Source organism: Acartia tonsa, chromosome 12 (assembly GCF_053477335.1).
Source record: "Acartia tonsa isolate MP-2025a chromosome 12, ASM5347733v1, whole genome shotgun sequence".
Classification (NCBI taxonomy): domain Eukaryota; kingdom Metazoa; phylum Arthropoda; class Copepoda; order Calanoida; family Acartiidae; genus Acartia; species Acartia tonsa.
The window spans coordinates 44,120,586-44,147,004 of NC_137271.1; the positions used below are offsets into that span (position 1 = coordinate 44,120,586).

The 26,419-nt window shown below is 33.8% G+C and overlaps 2 protein-coding genes across 2 annotated transcripts; one reads left to right on the top strand and one right to left on the bottom strand.

Annotated features, from left to right (window-relative positions):
• Window positions 1-6,466: 6,466 nt before the first annotated feature.
• On the top strand, window positions 6,467-22,026 carry LOC145334562 (protein Star-like). The gene is made up of 14 exons (XM_080180050.1): window positions 6,467-6,580; window positions 6,769-6,821; window positions 7,928-8,005; window positions 9,371-9,446; window positions 10,732-10,803; window positions 11,886-11,956; window positions 12,754-12,836; window positions 13,442-13,509; window positions 14,021-14,071; window positions 16,735-16,848; window positions 18,279-18,333; window positions 19,995-20,034; window positions 20,654-20,736; window positions 21,717-22,026. The coding sequence occupies exons 5-14, from the start codon at window positions 10,775-10,777 to the stop codon at window positions 21,831-21,833; spliced, it is 711 nt and encodes a 236-aa protein (XP_080036176.1). The 5' UTR covers window positions 6,467-6,580; window positions 6,769-6,821; window positions 7,928-8,005; window positions 9,371-9,446; window positions 10,732-10,774; the 3' UTR covers window positions 21,834-22,026.
• Window positions 22,027-23,919: 1,893 nt separating this feature from the next.
• Window positions 23,920-26,091, bottom strand: LOC145334336 (uncharacterized). The gene is made up of 2 exons (XM_080179767.1): window positions 25,976-26,091; window positions 23,920-25,168 (listed from the first exon to the last, which is right to left on the bottom strand). The coding sequence occupies exons 1-2, from the start codon at window positions 25,982-25,984 to the stop codon at window positions 24,212-24,214; spliced, it is 966 nt and encodes a 321-aa protein (XP_080035893.1). The 5' UTR covers window positions 25,985-26,091; the 3' UTR covers window positions 23,920-24,211.
• Between the last annotated feature and the right edge of the window lie 328 nt (window positions 26,092-26,419).

The following is a 26,419-nucleotide window of genomic DNA, read 5'->3' on the forward strand; positions in this document are numbered from 1 at the left end:
GAAATTAGTAAATTGTAAATGTAATAGTTATATCATGGGAATTAAAAGTTAAAATGTGTGAAACATTATCCCATTGAACTACGGTTTTATGTCTGTTAGCTAAGCGGATCAAGCGCTTCATTTTAGCATGGTTTTAAGCCATTTAATTTCTTATTATATGTAGAATTAACCACTGAATCAATTTAGTTTTACATTTAGGAAAGCTTTACATAAGGCCCACGATGGTTTTAGGCTATTTTTCTGCCCCCCTCCTCAACCTAAATAATAGGGAGAATCTACTAGTACTTCTTATAATGGAGAAGCTTATGTACTATTTTTTAAACTTACTTTTTTAACGTAAATAACTATTATTTTTTTTCACTGATTTATCTAAAAGTTTAAATAAAAGCTTGTTTTTATGGGTCTGATTGTAATAAATTCAATGAAAAATGCCCTAATACCTAATAAAAACAAATTTTTAACTATTCAAAAAGATCCAAAACATAAATTTGTAAATACCAGTAAATACTTGTGTTAGTAAAATCAAAACATCTACTTTACTACCATACCAAAATTCTACCTGTTTTAATTCAGGGCAAAATATGACAACATAGATTTATTATTATTTTTTTGTTAAATACGTAAAAATAAGGTGATAATAATAATAATATTCAAACTAATTTTCAAAAGTATCAATGATATTACAATATAAACAGTTTTTTTAAAATTTTCTAAAAAAAATCATAAAAAATACAACTTTTAGCCTACATTAAAAATAAACCACTATTTTGACATAAAAAATATAAATTAAATGTTAAAAGTATGTATATTTACATGAAATATTTAAAAAAAATATTTAAAAAAAATATATATATTTACCCCTGTGTATACCATAAGCAGGTAAAACTCTAGTAAGCACTATGGCTTGAGTTTCCACCTTAATTCGATAGTGGACAAAATAATGCCATTTCTCGCGGTCATACGCCGTCATGCGTCATATTGAAAGGGTAACGCAAATTAATCTTTATATTATAGCGAATTAAATAATCTTTAAATCATCGCTTTTATCTTATAGAGAAAAATAGTAAATCAAATAGCTAAAACTAAGATATGAATCACCCTTCCAACATGACGCATGACGGCGTATGACCGCAAGAAATGGCATTTTTTTTGTCTACTATCCTTAATGTAGTAGTAAATTATGATAGAGGAATACTCTTAAAGAAATTTTTAATAGCGAAGCACACCCCCTTGAAATTTGAATAGTCGAGGACCTACCTTTCCTTTTCCCTACAACTTAAGGATTACACAGGACACACACACACCTAGAAAAACTCTGTGCACGATGATTCCGATACAAAAAACAAGTTGACTATATGTCAGCCTATACCATTTTATTTAATACCATTTGGAATCGATTGAAAATACATATATATTGACAGAATGTTCATAATTTAGTCAGGGGAAAGAGGGAGAGAGAGAGAGAGAGAGAGACAGACAGACAGACAGACAGACAGAGAGATATCTAAAGAAATAGAGAGAGAAAGAGTGTATGAGAGAGAGAGAGAAAGAGAAAGATGGATAGTAAGAGAGAGAGAAAGATAAAGAGGAATATATAGAGAGAGAAAGATAAAGAGGAATATATAGAGATAGATAGAGAGCGAGAGAGAGAGAGAGAGAAAGAGATAGGGAGAGCGCTGCAAAAAATAGTGAAAATGGCAAATATGTTAATTCAATGTGTAATTTCAAAAAGAATCTATATGAAACATACTTAAACTAATTTTGAATGTCTTAAGGAAAGTCTGTCACGAAGGATCTCGTAAAGGGCTGTACTGAGCTTTACCCAATTTTCAGATGAATTTAGCATTGGTCCAATGAATGTTTTCTTTTATTTTAAATGAGAAGGGCTGAAAGTTGGGGAGATTCAACTCCCCCCTCCCTCCCTCCCTTAAAAGATATCTCCCATGTTTCAAACACAAATAAATAAAGCCACTTCTTCAAAATAACATTTTTTGGGGAGAAGAGATGGGGGATATTTCTAGTAGGGTTGGGCCGGATATCCGGTCTTGCCGGTTATCCGGCCGGATATCCGGCCATTTTCAATATCCGGCCGGATACCAGATATTAAAAATATCCGGTTACATGATATCCGGCTGATTATTGACGACGGATATACGGTTATCCGGCCGGATATCCAGTAAATTTCCGGATATTGAACGTTGGCCAGATATCCGGCCTGAACCGGATATCCGGCATTAGAAATCAGCCGGATATCCGGTATCCGGCCAAAAAGTATCCGGCCCAACCCTAATTTCTAGCACCTGTAGGGCTATCATAGACATTTACCTTACCTAAAATAACTTATCAAAAGCTATCAAAATACGACGACACCCTGCTACTTCGTTTTCATTCCATGATCCTAATAAGAGAAGATGATTAAAGTCCCTCCACAGATTATGACGTCATACGATAGAATAACCAATGAGAGGCTAGTATACACTGTAATTGACCAATGGGAAAATTTATGCTGGCTTCTCATTGGTTATTAACTCGTATGACGTCATAATCTGTTGAGGGACTTTAATCATCTTCCTAATAAGAATTTATTTAGCATATAATATTTTTTATCGCATCGTATTATAAACAGCTTTCCGTTGATATTAAAATGAGGGGCCAAAGGTCCGGCGGGCCAACAAAATTGGTATTGATTTTATGATTTTTATTTTAATATTAGTGGAAATTTTCTGTATTACTTGGCTATACATGATTTTTTAGTATGGATGAGAACCTGTTATAATCCAGCGTATTTTAATCGGTTTCGAAGCGCTGATGTATCTAAAATTTAATTCAAAAACTTAAAAATGAATATTTTGAATAGAATATAATATCTACAATATCTATCTTAGGGTCAGTCCGTCCGTCCTTCACAGTTAGCTCTTTTCGTTGTCCTATCGATTCCAAACTTTGCATGATGATTCCTGTAGTAGTTAGGTACAATTTAGAAAGCGTAGCATCTCTATAATCAATACCAGAATGTCCGTATGTCCATTTTAAACATGTCGATCTTTAACTTTTTTGACAACAAATTTTTGTATGTTAAAATTATCCGATTCTTCTGATTTTTTTGTAAACTTATTCCTGTTATAACAAGGTACAATGTTATAAGCAAGGCATCTCTATAAACAAGTCCCAATAATGTAGGTATGTCCTTAAACAGTATCATCTATTTATGCAGTTTTGCAACAAATTTACTTACAATATTGTTTGTACTGATGCATTAATATTCTGCTAATTCAGTTCTGACAATCTACAAGTGTTAATGTTCGTTTGTCCTTCCATTTCAGAGCTTCCCTTTTATGGATGTTGTCATCCTTGTTATCGTTGTTTTTAATGGACATTTTTGGGAGGGTTAGGATGATTTTCATTTTTCAGTACCACACGCGTCACGTACTATGTGAAAGGCTTGGACACAATATAAACATGGTTTTATTGCTTAAATGACTATGCAATACATGAAAAAAAGTGAAATTTAAGTGTCTTAGTTTTATGTGTGCATTTGGTGAAACAAGTTTTTTTTTTGTGATTATTCTCCTAACCATTGAACACGAAACTCTATAAATAATTTGGTCCGTTGGTTTGTCTGTTAGGCTACAGGAATATCAAACTTCCTTCGGGTAAATGTCTTTTTCTCTTTTACTATTATAGAAATACTTCAAATTTTCAAACAGTTTTCAGTATAATGACCCAATTCTGATCCACTGATTTTAAACAAGTTCTGAACCACGTTGAAAACGGAGGTATCGTATTATTATCTTAGAAATTGTCCAAGAATTCATAGGATTAATCTAAACTAATATTGTTCTACTTTACAATATAGCCTCTCATAGGTACTGGGAAGTATAATAACTATTCTAGGGGAGGGAACCAACCTAGAATAAACTTTCTTCCCACTTTTTCAGACTGAAATTGCAGATTTTCCCTACCCCCCTCCAACCTCAAACAAAGAAATAACATGTAACACGTACGTCATATTTGAAATTATGAGAGAAATCGACCTTCAACATGCATCAAAAACTAATTCTTATATTAAAGTAGTATAGTGTGTGTGTGAACTTGTCTGTCTGTGTGTACCGAAGGATCTCGCTATCAATATTTTTTTTAGGGATTTTCATTCCCACTTCTACTCTCATCTTCCTCATTTTTATGACGTCACATGACTGAATTTTGAGACACTTTGTCACAATTCATGGTTCTTTTTTACAGTGAAAAAATAAATGACCCCTCCCAAAAATTAAAAAAAAATTTACTTGCAAAGAGGAGGGTCGACTCCCTCCCCCCTTCTTTCCCTCATATGCCCCTAGTGGCGTAGCTGCTAGTGTTATACCCCTCCATTACAAATTACAAATATCAGGGACGTCCAATGGGTAAAGGGTTAATTTCGACACAATAAAAACTGTCCCGAATTTGTATTAATTTTGAGGAACACGACTCCAGTGACGTCATATTTTTCTTTCCCGAAAAAGGGAAGGGGGGAAGAAAATCTCTTCAAAAGAGATGGGGAAAACCCCCTTTTCTCCCGTCTCTCTTTTCTTCCCCCCTTCCCTTTTTTTTCTTTCCCCCTTCCCTTTTTCGGGAAAGAAAAATATGACGTAACTGGAGTCGTGTTCCTCAAAATTAATACAAATTCGGAACAGTTTTTATTGTGTCGTTAATTTCTCCGCCCCCCCCCCCCCAAAAAAAAATATTTTTAATTTTTACCCCACCATAATCAAAAAAAGTTTTGACGGTCTGCCTCTATGCATGATATAAAGATTCCCCCAAAAGTTTTAATTTTCAATCCCCCCCCCGCAATAAAAAAGCTTGGATGTCCTTGTTACAAATGTTACTGATACTGCGGTACTAATGTAGATAATCATTCATGTTTAGATAAAATGAATAAAAAACTGAAATGCCTCTATTTTTCTGCCATTATCATGACAGCAGCCGGTGAAATTTATTACAATGAAGAGTGTTATCAAGACATCAGGAATTTCTTCAGAATTCAAATCATTTTTGTAGCGAAACCATTCTATAAGTCTTGTGTAAATGGAGATAGTCGCTCCAAAAAAAGACATGTGACGTCATAAAATAAATGATAATCCATCTTTTTTTGGGGGGTTTCTTTCCCACTTCTCCTTTCATCTCTCTCATTTTTATGACGTCAAATTGAGCGACATTCTCCATTTACGTAGAGATTTACAGGAATACAGATAAATAGAAAGATAACAGACATACAGACAAAATACAGAGAGACAGACAGAGATATAGACATACAGACATAATACAGAGAGATAGACATAGTTACAGACATACATAATACAAAGAGATAGACATAGTTACAGACATACATAATACAGAGAGATAGACATAGTTACAGACATATAGACATAATACAGAGAGATAGACATAGTTACAGACATACATAATACAGAGAGACAGACAGAGATATAGACATACAGACATAATACAGAGAGATAGACATAGTTACAGACATACATAATACAGAGAGATAGACATAGTTACAGACATATAGACATAATACAGAGAGATAGACATAGTTACAGACATACATAATACAGAGAGATAGACATAGTTACAGACATACATAATACAGAGAGATAGACATAGTTACAGACATACATAATACAGAGAGATAGACATAGTTACAGACATACATAATACAGAGAGATAGACATAGTTACAGACATATAGACATAATACAGAGAGATAGACATAGTTACAGACATACATAATACAGAGAGATAGACATAGTTACAGACATACATAATACAGAGAGATAGACATAGTTACAGACATACATAATACAGAGAGATAGACATAGTTACAGACATACATAATACAGAGAGATAGACATAGTTACAGACATATAGACATAATACAGAGAGATAGACATAGTTACAGACATACATAATACAGAGAGATAGACATAGTTACAGACATATAGACATAATACAGAGAGATAGACATAGTTACAGACATACATAATACAGAGAGATAGACAGAGATATAGACATACAGACATAATACAGAGAGATAGACATAGTTACAGACATACATAATACAGAGAGATAGACAGAGATATAGACATACAGACATAATACAGAGAGATAGACATAGTTACAGACATACATAATACAGAGAGATAGACATAGTTACAGACATATAGACATAATACAGAGAGATAGACATAGTTACAGACATACATAATACAAAGAGATAGACATAGTTACAGACATACATAATACAGAGAGATAGACATAGTTACAGACATACATAATACAGAGAGATAGACATAGTTACAGACATATAGACATAATACAGAGAGATAGACATAGTTACAGACATACATAATACAGAGAGACAGACATAGATATAGACATACAGACATAATACAGAGAGATAGACATAGTTACAGACATACATATATAATCCAGAGAGACAGATAGATATACATACAGACACAATACAGAGAGACAGATAGATATACATACAGACATTGAATTCAGAAGAAATGATTAAAAAGGAATTATGGTTTAGTGAGGTAATTAATTTCAATTATCAATTTTAGAAGCGCAGCTACTCTGTAAATAGGGTTTGTCAGAACCTTAATATCTCGGTAACCGCCAAACCGATTGGGCTCTACTCTTTAGGGAATATACCTACTGGTCCTTTGTGGCGGATTTAGGCTGGTAACACTGTTAACGTTCACTATGATTTTATCTGTTTCAGACGTTGGAAATCAGAAAATTCATCACGACCATTAGCAAATTTGAAGCCTTACAGTAAGTTGTTATTCTATTCAACTTGTTATATAAAGTAGTGTGGATTTTGTTTACATTAGATCCCTCAAACCAATCTCATTTTAAAAATATATAGTAAAATGATATTAAACCCCATTGGGTGCCATAAATTTACGCATGCCTAGTACTCAATATAACCTAACCTTGACCTTAGGTAAAAAAAAACAAATACCCCCCCCCCTCATGATCAATTTATTTAAAAATATGGGGTGGGGGTCTTTCTGTGCTCGATGGGCACTTTGAGGTAAAGATTCACTTTACACTTGGGGCTAAGTTACACTAGTATACTTTACTTCAAAACAGGGTTTTGGCAGAGGCACGTATGCCGCGGCGAAACCTCCGTTTAGATGTTTTGAAACACTTTTTGAAAAGAAGGATTGCCATAATTGGGTCAGGTTTAAATTTCCAGCTGATTTTTAAAATTGTAAACGGTTAATTTCTCTGAAGCTTACTGGCGGCTGCCGCGCAGCTGCCGAGCCCAACTTTAAGAATTAATAAAAACAAGGATGACAACATCCATAAAAGCGAAGCTCTGAAATGGTATGATTGACGAACATTAACTCTTGTAGAGTGTCAGAACTGAATATACAAAATATGAATATATAAGTTGACAAAATTATACGTAAATTTGTTGCAAAACTTATTAAATACAGAATTCTGTTTAAGAACATAATGACATTTTTAGGACTTGATTATAGAGATGTGTCGCTCAAAATATTGTACCTTATTGTAATAGGAATCAGTAATAAAAAAATCAGATCAATCAGATGATTTTGTCACATAAAAACTTGTCGTTAAGAAAGTAAAAAAATCAACATGTTTAAAATAGACGTACGGGCATGCTGGTGACGATTATAGAGTTACTACGCTTTCTAAATCGTACCTAATTACTACAGGAATCACCATGTAAAGTTTGAAATCGATAGGACAATTCTAACATGCCTAAATTAACGAAAAAAGTTATCCGTTACGGACTGACGGAAGGACTGACTGACCCTAATAATAGAAAAGCTTCGCTTTTAAAAAAGATTCAGGGAAACTATGTTTTATCACAAATGTAATAAATAATTGTCCTGTTTTTTTTTCAGTTATAGAATCAAGTTTTGGTATCGAAGAAAAACATTTTAATACAGATGGACTAGATATTCCGAAAGAAAAATTTGTAGGTAAATAATTTCACTTCAATTCATAATTCAATTGCGCTAGATTAAAAATCATGTATTTTAAATATGAAATTAAAATCATTTGTTGGCATGCGGGCCAATAAAATCTTCATTAAAATAAGCAATTTCTTTACATTAAGGATCGTCCCTATTGGATAGCTTTTATCGTTAATTAAGAGACGTTGGTATCGTCCCATCAGTTTCAAACCTGAAATTATTACCTGAAAGTTGATATGGTAATTTTAAACATGTTTATTTTTAGCTATATTTGTGTGTTGAAACAATAAATTGTAAAAGTTTGATCAACAGAGCTGTCATTAAAAGGGAAGCTTTTCTATAATTAGGGTCGGTCTGAATGACAACTGAAACGATGTGGTCTCATAGGTCCTGAGATGGTTTTAGGCTTTAGGCTATTTTGTTTTTATGACTTGGTATGGTTTAAGTTTTTCTTCCCTTCCATTTCCCTTTAAATATAGAGCCCATAAATGCTAGAGGCGCAAACGCTATTATCTTTATATTTTGTATATTCAGTTCTGACACTCTACAAGAAATAATGTTCGTATTTCATACCGTTTCAGAGCTTCGCTTTTATTGTTGTTGTCATCCTTGTTTTACATATACTATTATTATTTGATTCTTTATTTGTCTTAATTATTTACATAAAAAGTTTACATCTTAATTATAAGAGTTATTATAACAATATTAAAATAAACTAATCCAAGATAAAAAAAAAGTGTCAGTTGATTATAAAGCAGAAGTAAAAAAAAGAGAGAGAAAATTGCCGTTTAACATAAAAAGTGTACATTTAAATTATAAATTTCAAGACTAATTCAACATAATATAATATCTTCTCAAAATATGTCAAATTTATACAAAAAAAAATAGAACTTTAGAATGTCTTAGAAGGAAAAATAAGCGTCATTGAGAAGAAAAAAAATATTTATGATACAAATATTAGGTCAATACTAAATATATTCTCATTAAAATGTGTCTAATGGATACAGGGCTGAACTTAAAATTGTCAAAGAGGGATAAATAAATGAGGCCTGTTGAATGAAAACTGCAGAATGCTTTAATGGGCAGATCACCAAAAGCTCCACCTCATGAATATTGTGTAGGATGTATATAGTTATACTGACCCTCTATTGTACGAGGTAACTTTTCTTGTGGTCTAACGTCACCATGTGATTAACAGGCTAAAATTCACATGATTAAAATTAAGAATCACAATGAAATAATTATCCTCCGGATCATTCTTTAATTTTACTACACTTACAAGATTTATCAATACCCACCTGTAAATCTTACAAGTGAGTTAAAGTAAATCTTACAGGTGAGTTTTACATATACTACTATCCTTATTTTCAGCTGAGCATAAACTGATAAGATATCCCCTGTTGAGTTGTTTAAAATACGATTCTCCACAATTAATAGAAGTAATACAGTAAGTTTTTTAGTTGCGAAGCTACTCTATAGTTTGAAATGTCCTCTGTCTGAAATGTTTTGGGGAAACGTGATTTTCTCAGATCCTATTCGGTGTGGCTTCATGGTGCTCCCAAGAAAGACCGTAAGGAGGTGAATCAGGAACTTTTGTCCGTTTCAAAGTATCTCGTTCCTAGCCTGAGAAAATATCAAAAAACCTCTACAAGTTGTACAATTCTCAATAAACTCTAAAAAATGGTGAATTTTATTCATTTCTAAGGCTAGTAACGAGATATTTTGAAACAGACAAAAGTTCCTTATTCTACTCCTCAAGGCGTTTCCTGGGAGCACCATAAAGCCATGATTCTGAGTCAATAAATTACAGGTCTTTTTGAAGATTTAGAAAAATATTTTGCATGGGTCATTTTTAGCATAAATCAACCACATTTTGACTGGAAGTCTTAACTGTTCTTGGTATTGAATTGCACCTTAATTGGGCCAAAGAATTCACCCTCACTCTAACTTTTAATGTTGCGCATATAGCATTGCATTAGTGGTGTTCTCGGTAAATCATATTATGGTTATATTATATGTTTAGAAAGCGTTGCTAAAGATATCATAACAAGGATGATAACATCCATAAGTAGCGAAGCACAAAAGTTCGTGGATGGGACTGACCGTCATTGGTGTTTTCTTCAAACGACCGGAAATTCAATTTTGATATCTTTAACAGAAAAAATTTTGGAAATCGGACCAAAAACACCAAAGATATGGGGGAAAATGTAAAAAATATAAAAATAGCCAAAAACCTGCAAAAAGGCAGTCTGACCGTCAATGTTGATTTCTTCAAACGACCGGAAATTAAATTTAGATATCTTTAACTGAAAAAATTATGAAAATCGGACCAAAAACACCAAAGATATGGGGGAAAACGTAAAAAATATAAAAATAGCCAAAAACCTGCAAAAAAAGGCAGCCTGACAGTCATTGTTGGTTTCTTCAAACGACGGAAATTTAATTTTGATATCTTTAAGGGAAAAAAATTTGAAAATCGGATCATGAACGCCAAAGATATGGGGGGAAAATGTGGAAAATAAAAAAATAGCCTAAACCTGCTAAAAAGCTGTCCGACCGCAATTGATGTTTTATAGTTAATTGTGCTCCTTAATGATGGGAATGCTGTCAAAAAATTTCAACCTTCTATCTTTTATAGGAGCTGAGTCAATCCCATTTCCTCCATAGCGTTACGGACTGACGGACGGACAGACAAAGTGAATTATAGAGTAGCTGTTAAACTGTTATTCTAGGAAAGATTTTCTGGATAGAAATAACGAAAATCTACCATTGAATATGTCAATTTCTAAAGAGGAATTTTTAAGGTTAGTACTTTTTAGTAGGGAAGTGAAGCTACTCTATTATTAACTTCAGTCTGTCCGTCCGTCCGTTACTCTGCAAAGGTATGGGGGAAATTTGATTTTCTCGTCTGTTATTCTAAGTAAATGGCTGATTTTTTGGTGAAAATTGCATATAACAATGAGTATCCAGAATATAATTTTCTTAGTCTGTTGGTATGTCAGTAATGGTACAAAATATAAATATTGAAAAATATACAGACTATTTGAAAGGTATCTTATTTTTTTTACTCTTAAATCTATTATTGATGACCAATGAAATTCTGCCCTTTAATTTATGGATGTTGTCATCCTTGTTTTTACTCCAATTATCCTATTTTATAAAGTAGTAGGTTTTTTTGTCTGTAGAGAAGGATCTCGCTAACCGCTGAACCGATTTGATTCTCCTTAACAGTGAGCCTTCTTATACGTCCTGAGATGGTTTTAGGCTATTTCATAATTGTAAATAAGTCTGGGCATGGTTTTAGGCTATTTCTGCCCTTCCATATGCAATCGAATATAGAGCCTCTTTATGCTAGAGGTGCAGCCGCTAGTTAATTATAAATCAAACGCGCTACATTGATTGACATTTGATCTTTTAAAGGTTATAGTTATAGGTTTTAGTTTTGAAATTTGCAAGATAAATTGTTTTCTTGTATCTCTTTGAAACTGATCGATATCTGGTGGATCAGAATCGGTTCTCAGCCATACTGAAAAATTATGTCTAGCATTGTATTGTATCCAGTTTTCTAAGAATATAAAAATGTACAATCATAAGATTAAAACCAGTTTTTTAGCCCATGCCTTCCGCATCTCGGGGCTAAAAAAATGGTTTTAATGAACCCAGTTATAGTGTCGGGCTGATTATGACGTAAAAAAAGTTAGCCAATGAGAGGCCATTATTGACCAATGGTAAAATTTATAGTGGCCTCTCATTCGCTAATTATTTTTTTACGTCATAATCAGTCCGACACTTTTACTGGGTTCGGTTCTAATCTTTAATTGTACATTTTTTATATCCGCGGAAAGCTGTTTCTAATACTATGCGAGAAATAACTATTATTTTGCAGTGATCCAACAAGATTTGGTGATTCACAAGCATTAGATGTAGACAATCTTATATTCAAAGGAAAATTAAAAGGTAATCATTTGTTTGGGTATAGAGAGATAGGGGACAATGGGTATGGGCTGTCCCCAAAGTTTTACTATTACCTTTTCTTACTATATGGCTTAACAACTTTAGGAACTTATACTGAATTTGGATTGGTTGGTTTATTAAGTTGAGTGTTCAAACGTTCCAACCACTAATTTTAATCTACAGAAGAATTAATTTTGTGTATAATCATTGGGGAGGTACATCAATTTATCTTATCCCTTTAGATCCCTGGTTTGCAGCACTGGAGAGTTCACAAAGCTACAGTGATAGTGATATGTTCGATTCTCGGCCCAAACCGCATCATGCCTAGAGATGTTAAAAAATTTGTACCTCCTGCTGCTGTGTCAGATGCTTCTACACTAGTAGTAAAAGCCGGGCGGAATGCCTTGACCCAAAACAGGCGCAATTAATGGACAATTAACAGTTAAGACTTCCGGGCAAAGGTTGTGCAAACAAAGTTTTGGATGTATTAGTTATTTTTGAATCTACCAATAGCAGAACATGTTAGTAAAGATTTTAAATAAATTTATCTATTGTAATTATAACAGATCTATGGTTCAGATGTATAAACAGACAACTACCTCCCTTCCTTTTTCAAAGATATCTTTCGTCTGCTTCTAAATTATTTTCTGCTACTTGGCTGTGTTAATATAAGCGACACCATTGGTTGATTTTCAATGACCCAACAAAAAGGTTGAATAAGGTGGTTGCAATGGGGATATATAGTTACTTAACCCTTTCTCCCTCTAGTGTTTTACTCTAATGTAATTATTTCTTTTTAGATGGATTTTTCCTCGAAGCTGGAGGCTATGATTTTGAAGACCAGTCCACTTCTCTTTATTTTGAATTAAAATACAACTGGACGGTAAGCTTGTTTCTTAAGATCTTGGAAATGGCTGAGAATTATAGGCATGCCTGAGGGGGGTATCAAAACTGGCTTAAAATTGAAATTTCACACCCACTTAAGATTTAGATACCCCTGTGAAATCTCTGTGCCCCAAGCATCTAAAGGGCAAAATAGTCTAAACCATCCAGAGACTTACAGCTGAATAAAATAGCATAAAACCACCCTTTAAGGGGACGGGGCAACCCTAACCCCTAATTTTAATTTTAAAAAAAGTAATAAGTTTTTTTGGAAGCTTTACAAAGTGTCCTAGAAAATGAGACATATGACGTCAATAGATCCATCTTTTTTTAAGGGGTTTCCTTTCCCACTTCTCCTCTCATCCCTCATCTTTATGACGTAACACGGTGTAGAGCTTCGTTTTTTTTGAGGTGGGCTTTTTTTATTGGAGATTTCTCTTGGGATGGTGGTGATACCCTCTCCCAAAATAGATATACACATTTTCTTGAACTATGAGAAGTCACATTGAATAGAAGGCTCATATTGGTTCAGCAGTTAAAGAGATCCTTCGATACACTCAGACAGACAAACTTTCTGTTATTTAAGGATTATTATTAAACTTTCAGGGTCTTCTGGTTGAGCCATTTCAGTACTACTATGAAAAAGGAATTCATAAACATAGAAACATAGCAAGGTATGTAAAAGAGAATCTTTTCTATAATTAGGGTAGGTCCGTCCGTTCGGAACGGAACGAATAGCTTTTTTGGTTAATTTAGGCATGTTAGAATTGTCCTATCGATTTAAAACTTTGCATGGTGATTCCTGTAGTTGTTAGTAGCTTAGCAACTCTATAATCGTTACCAGAATGACCGTACGTCCATTTTAAACATGTTGATTTTTAACTATTTTAACAACAAGTTTTTTATGTGATTTAATAATCCGATTGACTTGATTTTTGGAATTCTGATTCCTAGGTCAACAAAGTTCAATATTATAAGCGATGCATCTATTTCTATAATCAATTCCTAAAAATGTAAGTAAGTCCTTAATTATTATCCTGTATTTAAAAAGTTTACTTACAATTTTCTCGACTTTTATATATTTATATTCTTAGTATTAAGTCCTGACACTTTGCAAGTGTCAATGTTCGTTTGCTCAGAGCTTCGCTTTTATGGATGTTGTCATCCTTGTTTATATATTTTTAGTTCACGTGTATGTTTGGCTAGCACAGACTATCCATCACTATCTAAATATAAGTGAGTAATGTCTTCTCATTTTTGGACGCGTAGCTATTCTATATCAAGGGTATATCATTACGTATTCAAATATGTTGCCTAGAGGCAGGACCCATAGGGTTGGGCCGGATATTTTTTTGGCCGGATACCGGATATCCGGCTGATTTCTAATATACCGGAAATCTGGCTAACGATAGATATCCGGCAAAATCAGCTGGATATCCGGTATCCGGATAGTTTCAATATCCGGTATCCGGCCGGATATCCGGTACAACCCTTGACCCAGCGCAAAACATAATATGGAAATTTTGTAGTACAAAGTGGATTATTAAACAAGAACATTATGAAAGAAAGCTATCTGTAACTCAAATTCAATTAGATAACAGAATATTTTTAGCTTCGCCCCACAGTTATGGAATCTCGACCACAAAGATTTTTTTATCCAATCTTGACAAGTGAGGTATTTTTGGAAAGAGGAATATATATAGAAAACGCCTATGAAAATTAGAAAATCCGCAGAAATCATATTTGCAAGTTATTTGCAAAAATCTGCAATGCTAATTTGCAAAATTAATTTCATGCCTTAAATGACTTATTTAATAAAATCTTTTTATGAAATGTGTTTATTTATAAGTTTAGAACATACTTAGGGCAAAAAAAATTTCTTTAGTGTTACTTTTTTCACCTTATATATGAAAAAAGCAGTTTCTCACATTTTATGATAAAAAAAGGTATAGGAACAAAAAATATGATTTTTCTTGATGTAAACACAATAATTGGCATAAAATCTATCATCCTAAATGTAAAAATCAGATATAGAATCCTTTTTAGGGATAATATAGTGCAAAAAGTAACCAAGACATTTTTGCAAAGTATGAAAATCTGAAGAAAATAGTTCTTTTTGCTTTTGATATACATATCAGATAAATGTATATAAAATTAGTGATTAAAAACTATAAAACATGTTATAAGTTTTTTCAACACTGTCATTGATTAAATTGCACTTTTAGGTTTAAGAATTACCGAAGTAGTGCATAAAAACTCTTTTTATGATGTAATTAAACAAAATAAATGCCAAAAAACCAACTACAAAATGGTCTACTGCACTATAAAAATCGCCTAATTGTTGATTTGAATTTATTTTATTTTGTTTAATAACTTAATAAAAAGAGTTTTTATGTGCTACTTTGGTAATAAGTAAACCTAAAAGTGCATTTTAATCAATGATAGGGTTGAAAAAGTTATAACTTGTTTTATAGTTTTTGATCACTAATTTTATATACATTTATCTGATATGTATATCAAAATCAAAAAGAACTATTTTCTTTAGATTTTCATACTTTGCAAAAATGTCTTGGTTACTTTTTGCACTATTTTTGTTCTAAAAAGGATTTTATATCTGATTTTTACATTTAGGATGATAGATTTTATGCAAATAATTGTGTTTACATCAAGAAAAAACATATTTTTTGTTCCTATACCTTTTTTTATCATAAAATGTGAGAAACTGCGTTTTTCATATATAAGGTGAAAAAAGTAACACTAAAGAAATTTTTTTTGCCTTAAGTATGTTCTAAACTTATAGATAAACACGTTATAAAAAGATTTCTTTCTAAATAAGTCATTTAAGGCATGAAATTAATTTTGCAAATTAACATTGCAGATTTTTGCAAATAACTTGCAAATATGATTTCTGCGGATTTTCTAATTTACATAGGCGTTTTCTATATATATTCCTCTTTCCAAAAATACCTCACTTGTCAAGATTGGATAAAAAATTTTTTGTCGTCGAGATTCCATAACTGTGGCCCCTACTGGCATAAGGGGACTTTAGGAGAGATTAAAGTTCTTGAATATTTTTGTATTGGCGATTTCTCCTGAGAATGTGATGTATCCTCCCCAAAAATAGTTATAGCTTCTCCTGGATTATTTAGAGGCTTCATTGCATATCGGTTCAGAGGGTAGCGAAATCGTTTGCCACATACATACAGAAAGACTATATATAAAGACTAGCAACTGAGCATTCAAAGAGGTATAAAGGAAGGACAAAAAACAGCTTCAAACCATAAGTAAAATTTGAGATGAAGTAGCCTAAAACCATCACCTCACCTGTATAATACTTTCCTTACCTGGAGAATCGGTTCAGTACTGTGCAGTGGCGTGCAGGGGGGGGGGGGATGGGAAGTGGAGGATGTCAACCAACACCTCCTTAAAATTAAAATTTGGAAGGCCTGCAGTTCACTTTTTAACCCTCTAATATCTTCACACCCCCTCTTGTGAATTGCTGTTCACGCTTCTAGTTCTGTAGTTGTCGACATCCTAAGCTACAGTATAAAAAACCTTACTTCTTTATATAATGGACTAGCGGCATCGCCCCTTGCCTCTAGGGGCTGTGCACCAAGAGGTAATTAAGAAAAAAAATAAGTACTTCTGGGGCTGCAACCACCTACTTCAAATTAACTGTCTAAAAAATGAGAGGGATTTTTTTTTTTTTTTTTGGGGGGGGGGGTTGTCCCCACACGACCAGTAGATATTTTCCCTGAAGAGTAGAATCAAATCGGTTCAGTGATTACCGAGATGTTAAGTGACGAACAGACGGACGTACAGACATCATACTACTTTGTATTTTAGAATCCTATATTTTAAAAAGGATGTTATCGTCCTTATCTATTTTTATTTTTAAGTTTTGAATCTCAAGCCGTTTATGATGAACCCTCCCCCGGAAGCATGGAATTCCAGTGTCTACCCCTGTACTCACTCCTATTGGCTCTAGGAAACCCAACTGTTAATTATATGAGGTAAATGGATTGATAGATGGGGCAAGGACGTCCAATGAGGAAGGGGGTAAAGGGGTGATTACTCCCCAACTCCCCAAAATAAATTTGAAATGCCAAATTTTAAAGTTTGAATTCTCCCCCCCCCCCAAAAAAAAAAATTCAAATGCTTAGACGTCCTTGCTTATGTGATATAAAGATTCCCCCCCCCCCTCCAAATGAATTTGTGAGTGCCGTAGGCACCCCCAAAATAATTAATTTTGAATTTTTACCTCCCCTCCCCCCCCCCAAATGAAAAAGCTTGGACGCCCTTGAGATAGGGATATATATATAGAAAAATAGAACAAAGTATTTTTTAACCCACTTACCCCTGACAGAAATTAAAATACGATTTCTTTGCTTTTTTCTAAAGGCTTGGTGAGTTTTTCAAATATTCTTTTTTTAATGCATAACTTATTGAAATTGGGTAAATCTTTTTTTTCTGAAAATTAAGCAATACTTTTGTTCTGTTTAAAACATTCTGTATGAACAAAAATAATCGAATAATCACGAAACCTTTGTATCATATTCCAAGTGCATGTTGCAACACTAAGCCTTTTTAGACGGAAAGCAAGAAAGGTTACCAGTAACTTATTTTAAAGATTTTATTTCTCAATGTTTTTTAGTTCAAATATTTATCTTCAATGATATTGATGTTATCCAAAAAAAATATTGAAAAACATTAATAAAATAAGATTTTTCCTTTTCAAATTTTCTAAGCTAGCCCAAGAAATTTGATAGGATTTGGCCCATTACATTTATTTGCTAATATATGATACTAGAGTTGGCTCGATATAACTATCTCACTATTGGCTAGTTTTCTATAAGTACATATCTATTTATCTATTTCAATTTTCCTCCCTCGCCATTACTATCTAAAAGAAAGAAGTAAATATCTTATATTTAAAATGATTTTAAAAAGATTTCTTCAATTATATTTTTTATTTACATTACCATCACCAAAGGGTTATATGATTAAAATTTTAGTTTTAATATTTGAACACTACGGAAGTGTCGCCACAATCGAATTCTTTTAAAACAGAGTTTTCTTTGATTTTCTATATTATGAACATATATTTTTTGTTTATTAAATCAAGATTAAATACTTCAATGTAATTCAAATATCAACATGGATTGAAAAACTTTATTTATTCCATAAACAAATAGAATAAAGGTCTTATCGCTTTGGTCAATGAGAGTTTAATGAGGATTATTGGAGCACTATGAGTTTTAAAAATTTATTCCTTGGAGAACTTGAGCTCATTTATAGACATTTATTTCCTATATAGATCTGACATGGATCTTGAAGCAATAAAGCAGGCTGTTTTGTAAATGTTAAAAATTGGAAGAATCTATTAAATAAAAGTTATTGCAAATATACTTAGTAAATAAAAGTTAGTATTATTATCATTTAGTTTGGATATAGAAGGAGGAGAATTTCAAGTGCTACAATCTATTCCATGGGATAAGGTACCTTATTATATTACCTCCTCTGGGCGAGCTGCTGTACTTGACACTGTAATGGCAGCGTCAGTTCCAGCAACACAGGGGTAGCTATTGTAACAAATAATTCAACAAAAAAATCACGAAACCTTTTAAAGTATTTGGAAGTATATTTTGTTTTCTCATGTAAGTGAACAGGGGTGGGTAAGAAGGGGAGGAAAAGGGGAAGGGGGTTGTGGGGATATTTGGATATTTTCCTTTAGAATTGTTTGTCAGAATATCATCCCCTTGTCCCTGCCATCAACCAAGGAAAACTGATGAAAGCAAACACCCAGCCAAACACCCTGTCTCAACCATGACACTTTGGTTGAGTATGACTTCCGAATTAGCGGGAAGTTCTCGAGATCTGTTGGCGAACATACAAACCCCCAATACCAGGAACCATCAAGTTTCAACAGCAGGTTTGAATATAGATTTATTGATGAAATTATTTCAAAGTCCTGAAATTACAAAATCAATTAGTTCATAATTCCAGTTATTTATAACCACGTAATCTTAATTGCTTTTTAAAAATCATTTTTCTCTACGGTTAAGAATCTTTGGAAACTTTGGCTTTAAAGGAAAATTATTTGGTTTAATAATCATTGTTAAATGCAAAATAAAAGCACATAAAAAATTACTAAAACATATATTAATCATAATTAAGTTTCATGTTTAGCTGGCTAAAGCCTTTTTTTAAAACTACATATAATCGTCCTATACACCATTCTTCTTAATAAAATTAACAAATTCTACCTGAAGTTCTTATGGTTTCAAATCCCTGGTATACTAGGGTTGTTCACGCACTATGAGACCAATGATAGGCCCAATTTTGTTCTCCGAAATCCTCACACGCTCACATATCATTCAAAAGTAAGAAACGTGGGCGCATCAAAATATATAAACAATCCATGCCGCGTCACTTTATGAAAGGAAAGTCAAAAAAGACGACATTTGCGCTTAGTTTGGGATAATGATAAGGAATTAATTTCGAACTTGATAAACACAAAGCTTCCTCAAAAAGAGGTTAAGACACACCCGACGTTGGGTTAAGTTACACCCAACAGACAATCAATCATTTTATTGCATGATCTTTGTCACGGTAATGAGTTGTATCTGTTTATTGGCCAAGGCATTCCCCTTACTCTTACTATTGAGGTTATTTGGCTACTGGCCTGACATATGTACTATTTTAAACTTCTCTAGTTTGAAGCGGTGGGGTCCAGACTCGGACAGCAAGCAGATACTAATTATGCTAAAAGCGCGGCCATGGGATAAGTTTTTCAGTCTTTCCAGTATGGCTTCAAAACCGTTTAATATCCACTGGTTTAGAATCGGTTCTTAGTTATACTGAAAAATCATGTATAGCATTGTAATTAACATAAAAATCATAAGATTAATAACAGTTTGTTAGCCCCTAGGTTTCAATAATCTAAGTTTTCATCTTAATATCCGCGGATAGCTGTGTATAATACTTAACACTATTTCACTTTAAATGTGTGACACAAGGAAACTTTTCTGAATCATATCTTTAGTTTGGATTAAGAAGGCCCTACAACTTAACTACAATCCAAATCCTCAATATGGATAGGACCCACTTAACCTTGACAAAAAAAGCAACATTTTTTTCATTTCCTTTACAATTTTAGGTTGATATTCAAGTTATGAGCATAGAAAGCCATTTCTTAGGTAAGTACATTTCCACTGGCATTAAACCGGTTTCCAAACTAAATTAGTTTAAATAAAAATCAGTCATGTCTATCCGTAGAAGCTTTTTTTCACAGAAGCCGCTCATAAGTAATAGAAAAACATAAGTAACAAAAAAGTCGGTTCCATATCGCTGATATAAATCGTCCATAGATCTATAAATAAAAAAAATATTTAGTGAATAGTTAATACCTAAAAGCCTCTGAATTATTGTTTACTGACAGCTACACCCCGTAGAAACCCCTAGGCGCACTTAAAGGAGGGGGGGGGGGGGAGGGCGTTATAGTCCCTTCACTATCATTTTAGTTTAAAATAGAAATAGTAAAAAATGATTGGGTATAGGGGGGGGGGGGGGGTTATTTTTTTCCAGTGGAGGGTAAAGGTATCCTCCCCAAAAATTGTCAACATTCTCTGGACCTACAAGTTTATCTTATTAAGGAGGATCATATGAGTCCAACAGTTAGCGATATCTTAAGCTAAACACACACACACACACACAGATAGACAGACACTCATCCTATTAGATTTACCTAATAATACATTAATATAAATCCTTAATTCATTATCTGATATTTGATCTAATTTTCTTTTTGTTGTCCAGGGATTCGAACTGAAGGCACTCTGGATGATTTGATCAAGTATTTGAGTGAAAAAGGATACAAACATTTTCCAAACGTTCATAAGGTAAATAGATGCCTAAAAACAATGAAAATATAATTAAGCAATCACTTTACAAAACTAAGATATAACAAGGATGACAACATCCATAAAAGCGAAGCCCTGAAACGGTATGACATACTAACATTAACTTTTGTAGAGTGTCAGAACTGAATAAACAAAATATACATAGATATATAAGTTTTGACCAAACTATTCCTAAATTTGTTTAAGGACATACTGACATTTTTAGGACTTGATTATAGAGATGCTTCGCTTATAATATTGTATCTTATTAATATAGGAATCAGTACTCCAAAAATCAAATCAATCGAACGATTATATCACATAAAAAATTGTTGTTAAATATGTTTAAAAAACAACATGTTTAAAATGGACGTAAGGACATTCTGGTAACGATTATATATAGTAGCTACGCTTTCTAAATCGCACCTAACTACTAGAAGAATCATCTACTTAGCTGTGTTATTACAAGCAACACCATTGGTTGATTTTCAATGACCCAGTTGTGGGTCAGCACAAGGACACTGCGATGCAATGGGTTGATACAGTTATTTAATCCTTTCTCCCTCTAGTGTTTTACTCTAATATAAAATCTATTTCGGCTCAGTAATTTTTGTCATAAATTCACTTTTCATAGATACAATTGTCATAAAAAACATATGTAATAAATGTACACTTGTCCTAAAAATATTTGTCATAAAAGTACATTTTTTATAAATTACATTTATCATAAAGATACGTTTGTCATAAATTAAATTTGTCATTAACGTCCCTTTATGACAAATGTAATTTATGACAAACGTAACTTTATGACAATTGTACCTTTTTGACAAACGTAACTTTATGACAAGTGTACCTTTATGACAAATGTGTTTATGACAAATGTATCTATGACAAGTGTACCTTTATGACAAATGTATTTGTAACAAATATGTTTATGACAAGTGTATCTATAACAAAAATTACTGAGCCTCTATTTTTAGGTGGAGAAAGAATTTGTTTACAGAGACAAGAAAAGCAAGGAGGCAAAATATTTAAAAATAACAAATGAATTATTTGTTAGAAATGATATAGCTGTCAAAGCTGGACTTTTATTGTAATTTAACTAAAAAATATCTATAATACAAAGTAGCTTGATGTCTGTCCGTCCGTCCGTTTGTCTGTCCCTTAAGATCTCGGTAACCACTAAGCCGATTTGATTCTTCAGGGAATATATGTACCTACTGGTCCTGTGGTGGTTTTAGGCTATTTTCTTGGGGGTTGGGACACCCCCAACCCCCCCAAAAATAACAATTCCCCCCCTCCCGAAAAAACAAATTATTTTAAAAACTAAAATCAAAAAAGGGGGTCGTCTAAACCCCCACCTAAAAATAATTCCCCCCCCCAAAAAAATTAAATTTTTTTTTTAAAATCTAAATTACGAAAAATTATGTTGATCAAACTTCTTAGGGCATAGCCTCTAGAGGCTAGGGGCGAAACCGCTAGTATAGTATAAACTGTGATATAGTTTATATAGAAAAGAACAATAAATTATAATAAGGGATATAATTGTCGTCAATTTAGGTTGACAAACTGGACATCATTAATTGGTCAGTTCGGATGCTTGTTGCAAAAAATATGACGTAACAAAAAAAATTAGCCAATGAGAGGCCGTTATTGACCAATGTTATTTGGCTAATTTTTTTTGTTACGTTATATTTTTTGCACCAATACTCACAGCATCGTCAGTTCGTTCATGCATGATAAAGAAGGTAGAGGGGGTCATTATTTTAGCCAGTTACAAATTTTTATTTTATTAGAGTACTTGATAATCTTGTGTAAGATCCAAGTAATAATAAATCCATTTATTATTATCATTATCCTTCTTTATACGTATCAGAAAGTTTGCCTTTACAAAGATCTCTCTAAAAGCTGAACCAATATGGTTCTCCTATACAATATAGCTTTTCATAGGATCAGGGAGGGTTTACAAATATTTGGAGGGAGGGTACCAGGTGCGTCCAAGCTTTTTTTTTTGGGGGGGGGGGAGGTGGGTTTAAATTTTTTTAAGGGGGGGGTAATTTGTATTTTGGGGGGGTAATCACCACTTTACCCCCCCCCCCCCCCCAATTGGACGTCCTTGGAGGGTACAATAACCTAAATACATACTTAGAGTAATCACGGGTATAGTACCTTTAATGGCAACGCCTCTTAAGGGGCGTTTCATCGTTTTTTCACACTAGCTTTTCCCCTGTTTCTAGCCCCTGCGGGGGGCTCTAACCTTGCGGTGCTATCACCTAACCCAACTTAACCTAACCTAACCTAAAATAACGTATAAAAACTAATGTGAAAATATGACGAAACACCCCTTAAGAGGCGTTGCCACGAAAGGGACTATACTCGAAATCACTACCAGAAATAATATATCATCTCTATAACCATTATTAGATGGTCCGTACGTCCATTTAAGTATGTAAATAATTCATACATTTTCTACATTATTTTTTGACATTTAACATTTATCTTGTTATTTATTTTTGGAATGATGATTCTTAGGTCGATTTGGGCACAATGATTTAAGCATAGTATAACCTTATAATAAAGTAAGAATAGTATTATAAACGGCTTTCCGCGGATATAGAATGTACAATTATAAGCGTAGAATATTCGTAGAAAGCTGGATATAATACGATGCTAGACATAGTTTTTTCGTATGGATGAGAACCGGTTCCTATCCACCGGATTCGAATGAATACGAGAAATGTCTTTTTCTTTTTACCGAAGGATCTCGCTAACCGATGAACCGATCGGGTTCTCCTTAACAGGGTAGCTTCTCATAGGTTCCCTATTCTCATACTATTTTTGGGGAGGGTACCACCACCCTCTCATGAGAAATCACAAAACATTCGAATTTTTGTAGAGACTTGAAAGCAAAATAGAAATGTTACCTATTATTTAAAAAAAAAACATTTAAAGTTTCACTAGAGGCCTCTAGGGGCGTTGCCAATAGCAAATATTAAAATAATGTAAATATATACCTATTATTAAGAAGCGTCTAATATTTAGCAGTTTTTTTTCAAAAATAATACATTTATTTTTAATGATATTCTGGCTTTCTGACATGTTTAGATTTGCTTTATGAATAGTGTTATCCTTGTTTTTAATAATGTAAATTATAAATGTTAATAAGAAAAAAAAATACAAATAATAGTTTGTTTACATTTATTTATTTTATTATAAACATTATATTCGACTTAGTTCTCTCCTTGGATTTTAAAAAAGCTGAAGATAGAAATGAATAATTTGGTTTAATGCTGAATAATTTGATTTGAAAGATTTGGTGTCTAAGACATCGAGTTTGATTTTTATACATGAGATTCATTTTTATAAAATGAAAAATGTTACAATAAGTTGGTAACTCTGTTATTTTACATATAGCAGGAAGAAGATGGTAACCCTGGTATTATGATGTTAATTTTGCCGCCAAATTGTCAGCTGTTTAGCAAGCAACCTGCATACCGTGAACGTTGGTGCAGACTCCAACGTTGGAGGAGTGGGTCACACCGTTGGCGGTGTAGGCAACAGCGTGGTTGAAGGCCTTGGCAACAACGGGAACTCCGGCATAGTGAGTGACGGGAGAGGCAAAAGAGTTGGTGTACATGACAGGGGAAGCGGCATAGGTGACAGGGCTGGCCACGTGGTGGGCGACCGTGTTGGTGTAGGTGACAGGGGCAGCAACATGATGGGCAACTGTGTTGGTGTAAGTCACGGGGGCAGCAACGGTGTTGGTGTAGGCGACTGGGGCAGCAACGGTGTTGGTGTAGGCGACGGGGGCAGCAGCAACATGGTGGGCAACAGTGTTGGCAGCATAGGTGACAGGAGCAACAACATTGTTGGTGTAGGTGGCAACAGCAGGGCTGGCAACGTGGGTCAGACCAGCAGCAGTGTAGACAAGAGCGGGGTCAGCCTCGGCATCAGCCTCAGCCTCACGCTTGACAATGTGCTCAACACCGTGGTTCTTGGCAATGTAAGAGGGACCAACAGCACCGTTGGTGACAGCGGTGTAGTGGACAGGGCTCTTGTAGCTGGTGACAGTGTGGCTGGGGGCAACAGCGCTGTACACAACAGGCTTGAGAGCGGCAGTGTTGTAAACAACAGGGCTGACGGCAGCGTTGGCAGCAGTGTTGTAAACAACGGGGTTGACAGCAGCTGTGTTGTAGACAACGGGGTTAACGGCAGCGGTGTTGTAGACAACGGGGTTAACATCAGCATCAGTCTTGTACACTACGGGGTTAACAGCGGTCTTGTAGACAACAGGGTGGACGGCGGCAGTGTTGTACACCATGGAGTTGTAGGCTCCGCCATAGGTGGTCCAGGGGTATCCGGAAGTGTATACCAGGGCAGGGTCGGCTTCAGGCTCACCGGCTACGAGGGCGGCAAAAGCGAGAACTACGAACTGAAAAAAATAATCTTTTAACCTTTTTATTTCACATTTATAGGATTTTCCTAGTTTCATGGTAATAAATATTCCACTGTGGCTTCGAAACAGATTAATATCCGATGGATTAGAACCAGTTCTCAGCTATACTGAAAAATAATGTATAACATCGAAATACACTCAATTTTCTTTGGATATAAAAATAAAAATTGTAGAATTAGTACGAGTTTATTCTTATAATTTTTCATTTTAATATACACGGAAAGCTGTCTCTAATGCGATATAATAATTGATTTGCATTTGATTATTAGACAAAATTACATTAAAAATACAGAACATAACTGTTTAAGTTAATCAACCTTGTAATTTTTTCCCTACTACTTTGGCGATACAATTTTTTAGTAAATTTTAACGTTAAAATTAATTTTAACTAGATATAATGATTTATATAATAATTCACAATGATTGCAGGACATAAAAACGGACAACAAAGCACAATTACAAAGTTGCTATGCTAATAAAATACTTATACTAAAGAAACAGGATGTCTCTTTGTCTGTCTGTGTGTCTGTTCCGAAGGATCTCGCTAACCGCTGAACCGATTAGGTTCCCTTTACAGAGTAGATTCTCATAGGCCCCGGGAAGGTTTAAATCTATTTTTGGGGAGGGTACCACCACCCTTCCAAAAGAAATCACAATTTTTTTTTTACGTAGAGACTTGAACGCAACATAGAAATTATTTCTCAAGAAATAAAAAAACAAACATTTAAAGTGCCACTAGAGGCCTCTAAGGGGCGTATCCGCTAGTATAATATAATATATTACCATCTTCATTCTGCTGATGAGTTTACTATTGGACTATCCGAAGAGGACTGTGAGGAAAAGGAAGCAGGACACCCTATTTATACCAAAAAACCGCTTGGCGCATTTTTCCGGTCCCACTTTTTCAAAAGTTGGTTTCTATCTCAAAGTGTCTTTAAAGGTATTTCTACAATGTAACTCAAACATTCACAAAAATAAAGTGGAACGATATTTGAATCTAACCCCTAGAAGAGTGAATGTTCTCAAAACAATGTGTATATTATATCGAAATTAAACTCCAATTCTGTCGTCTAAAGAACATCAACTAATAGCGGTTGTGTCTTACATATCATATACAAGTCTTTTTTTATGACTACATTATTAATTTCAACTGTATGAAAATCCATTAAAAAACATATTTTCAACAAAAGTGATACAAAAAGCATAGAAATATGTAGATTCTAGCAG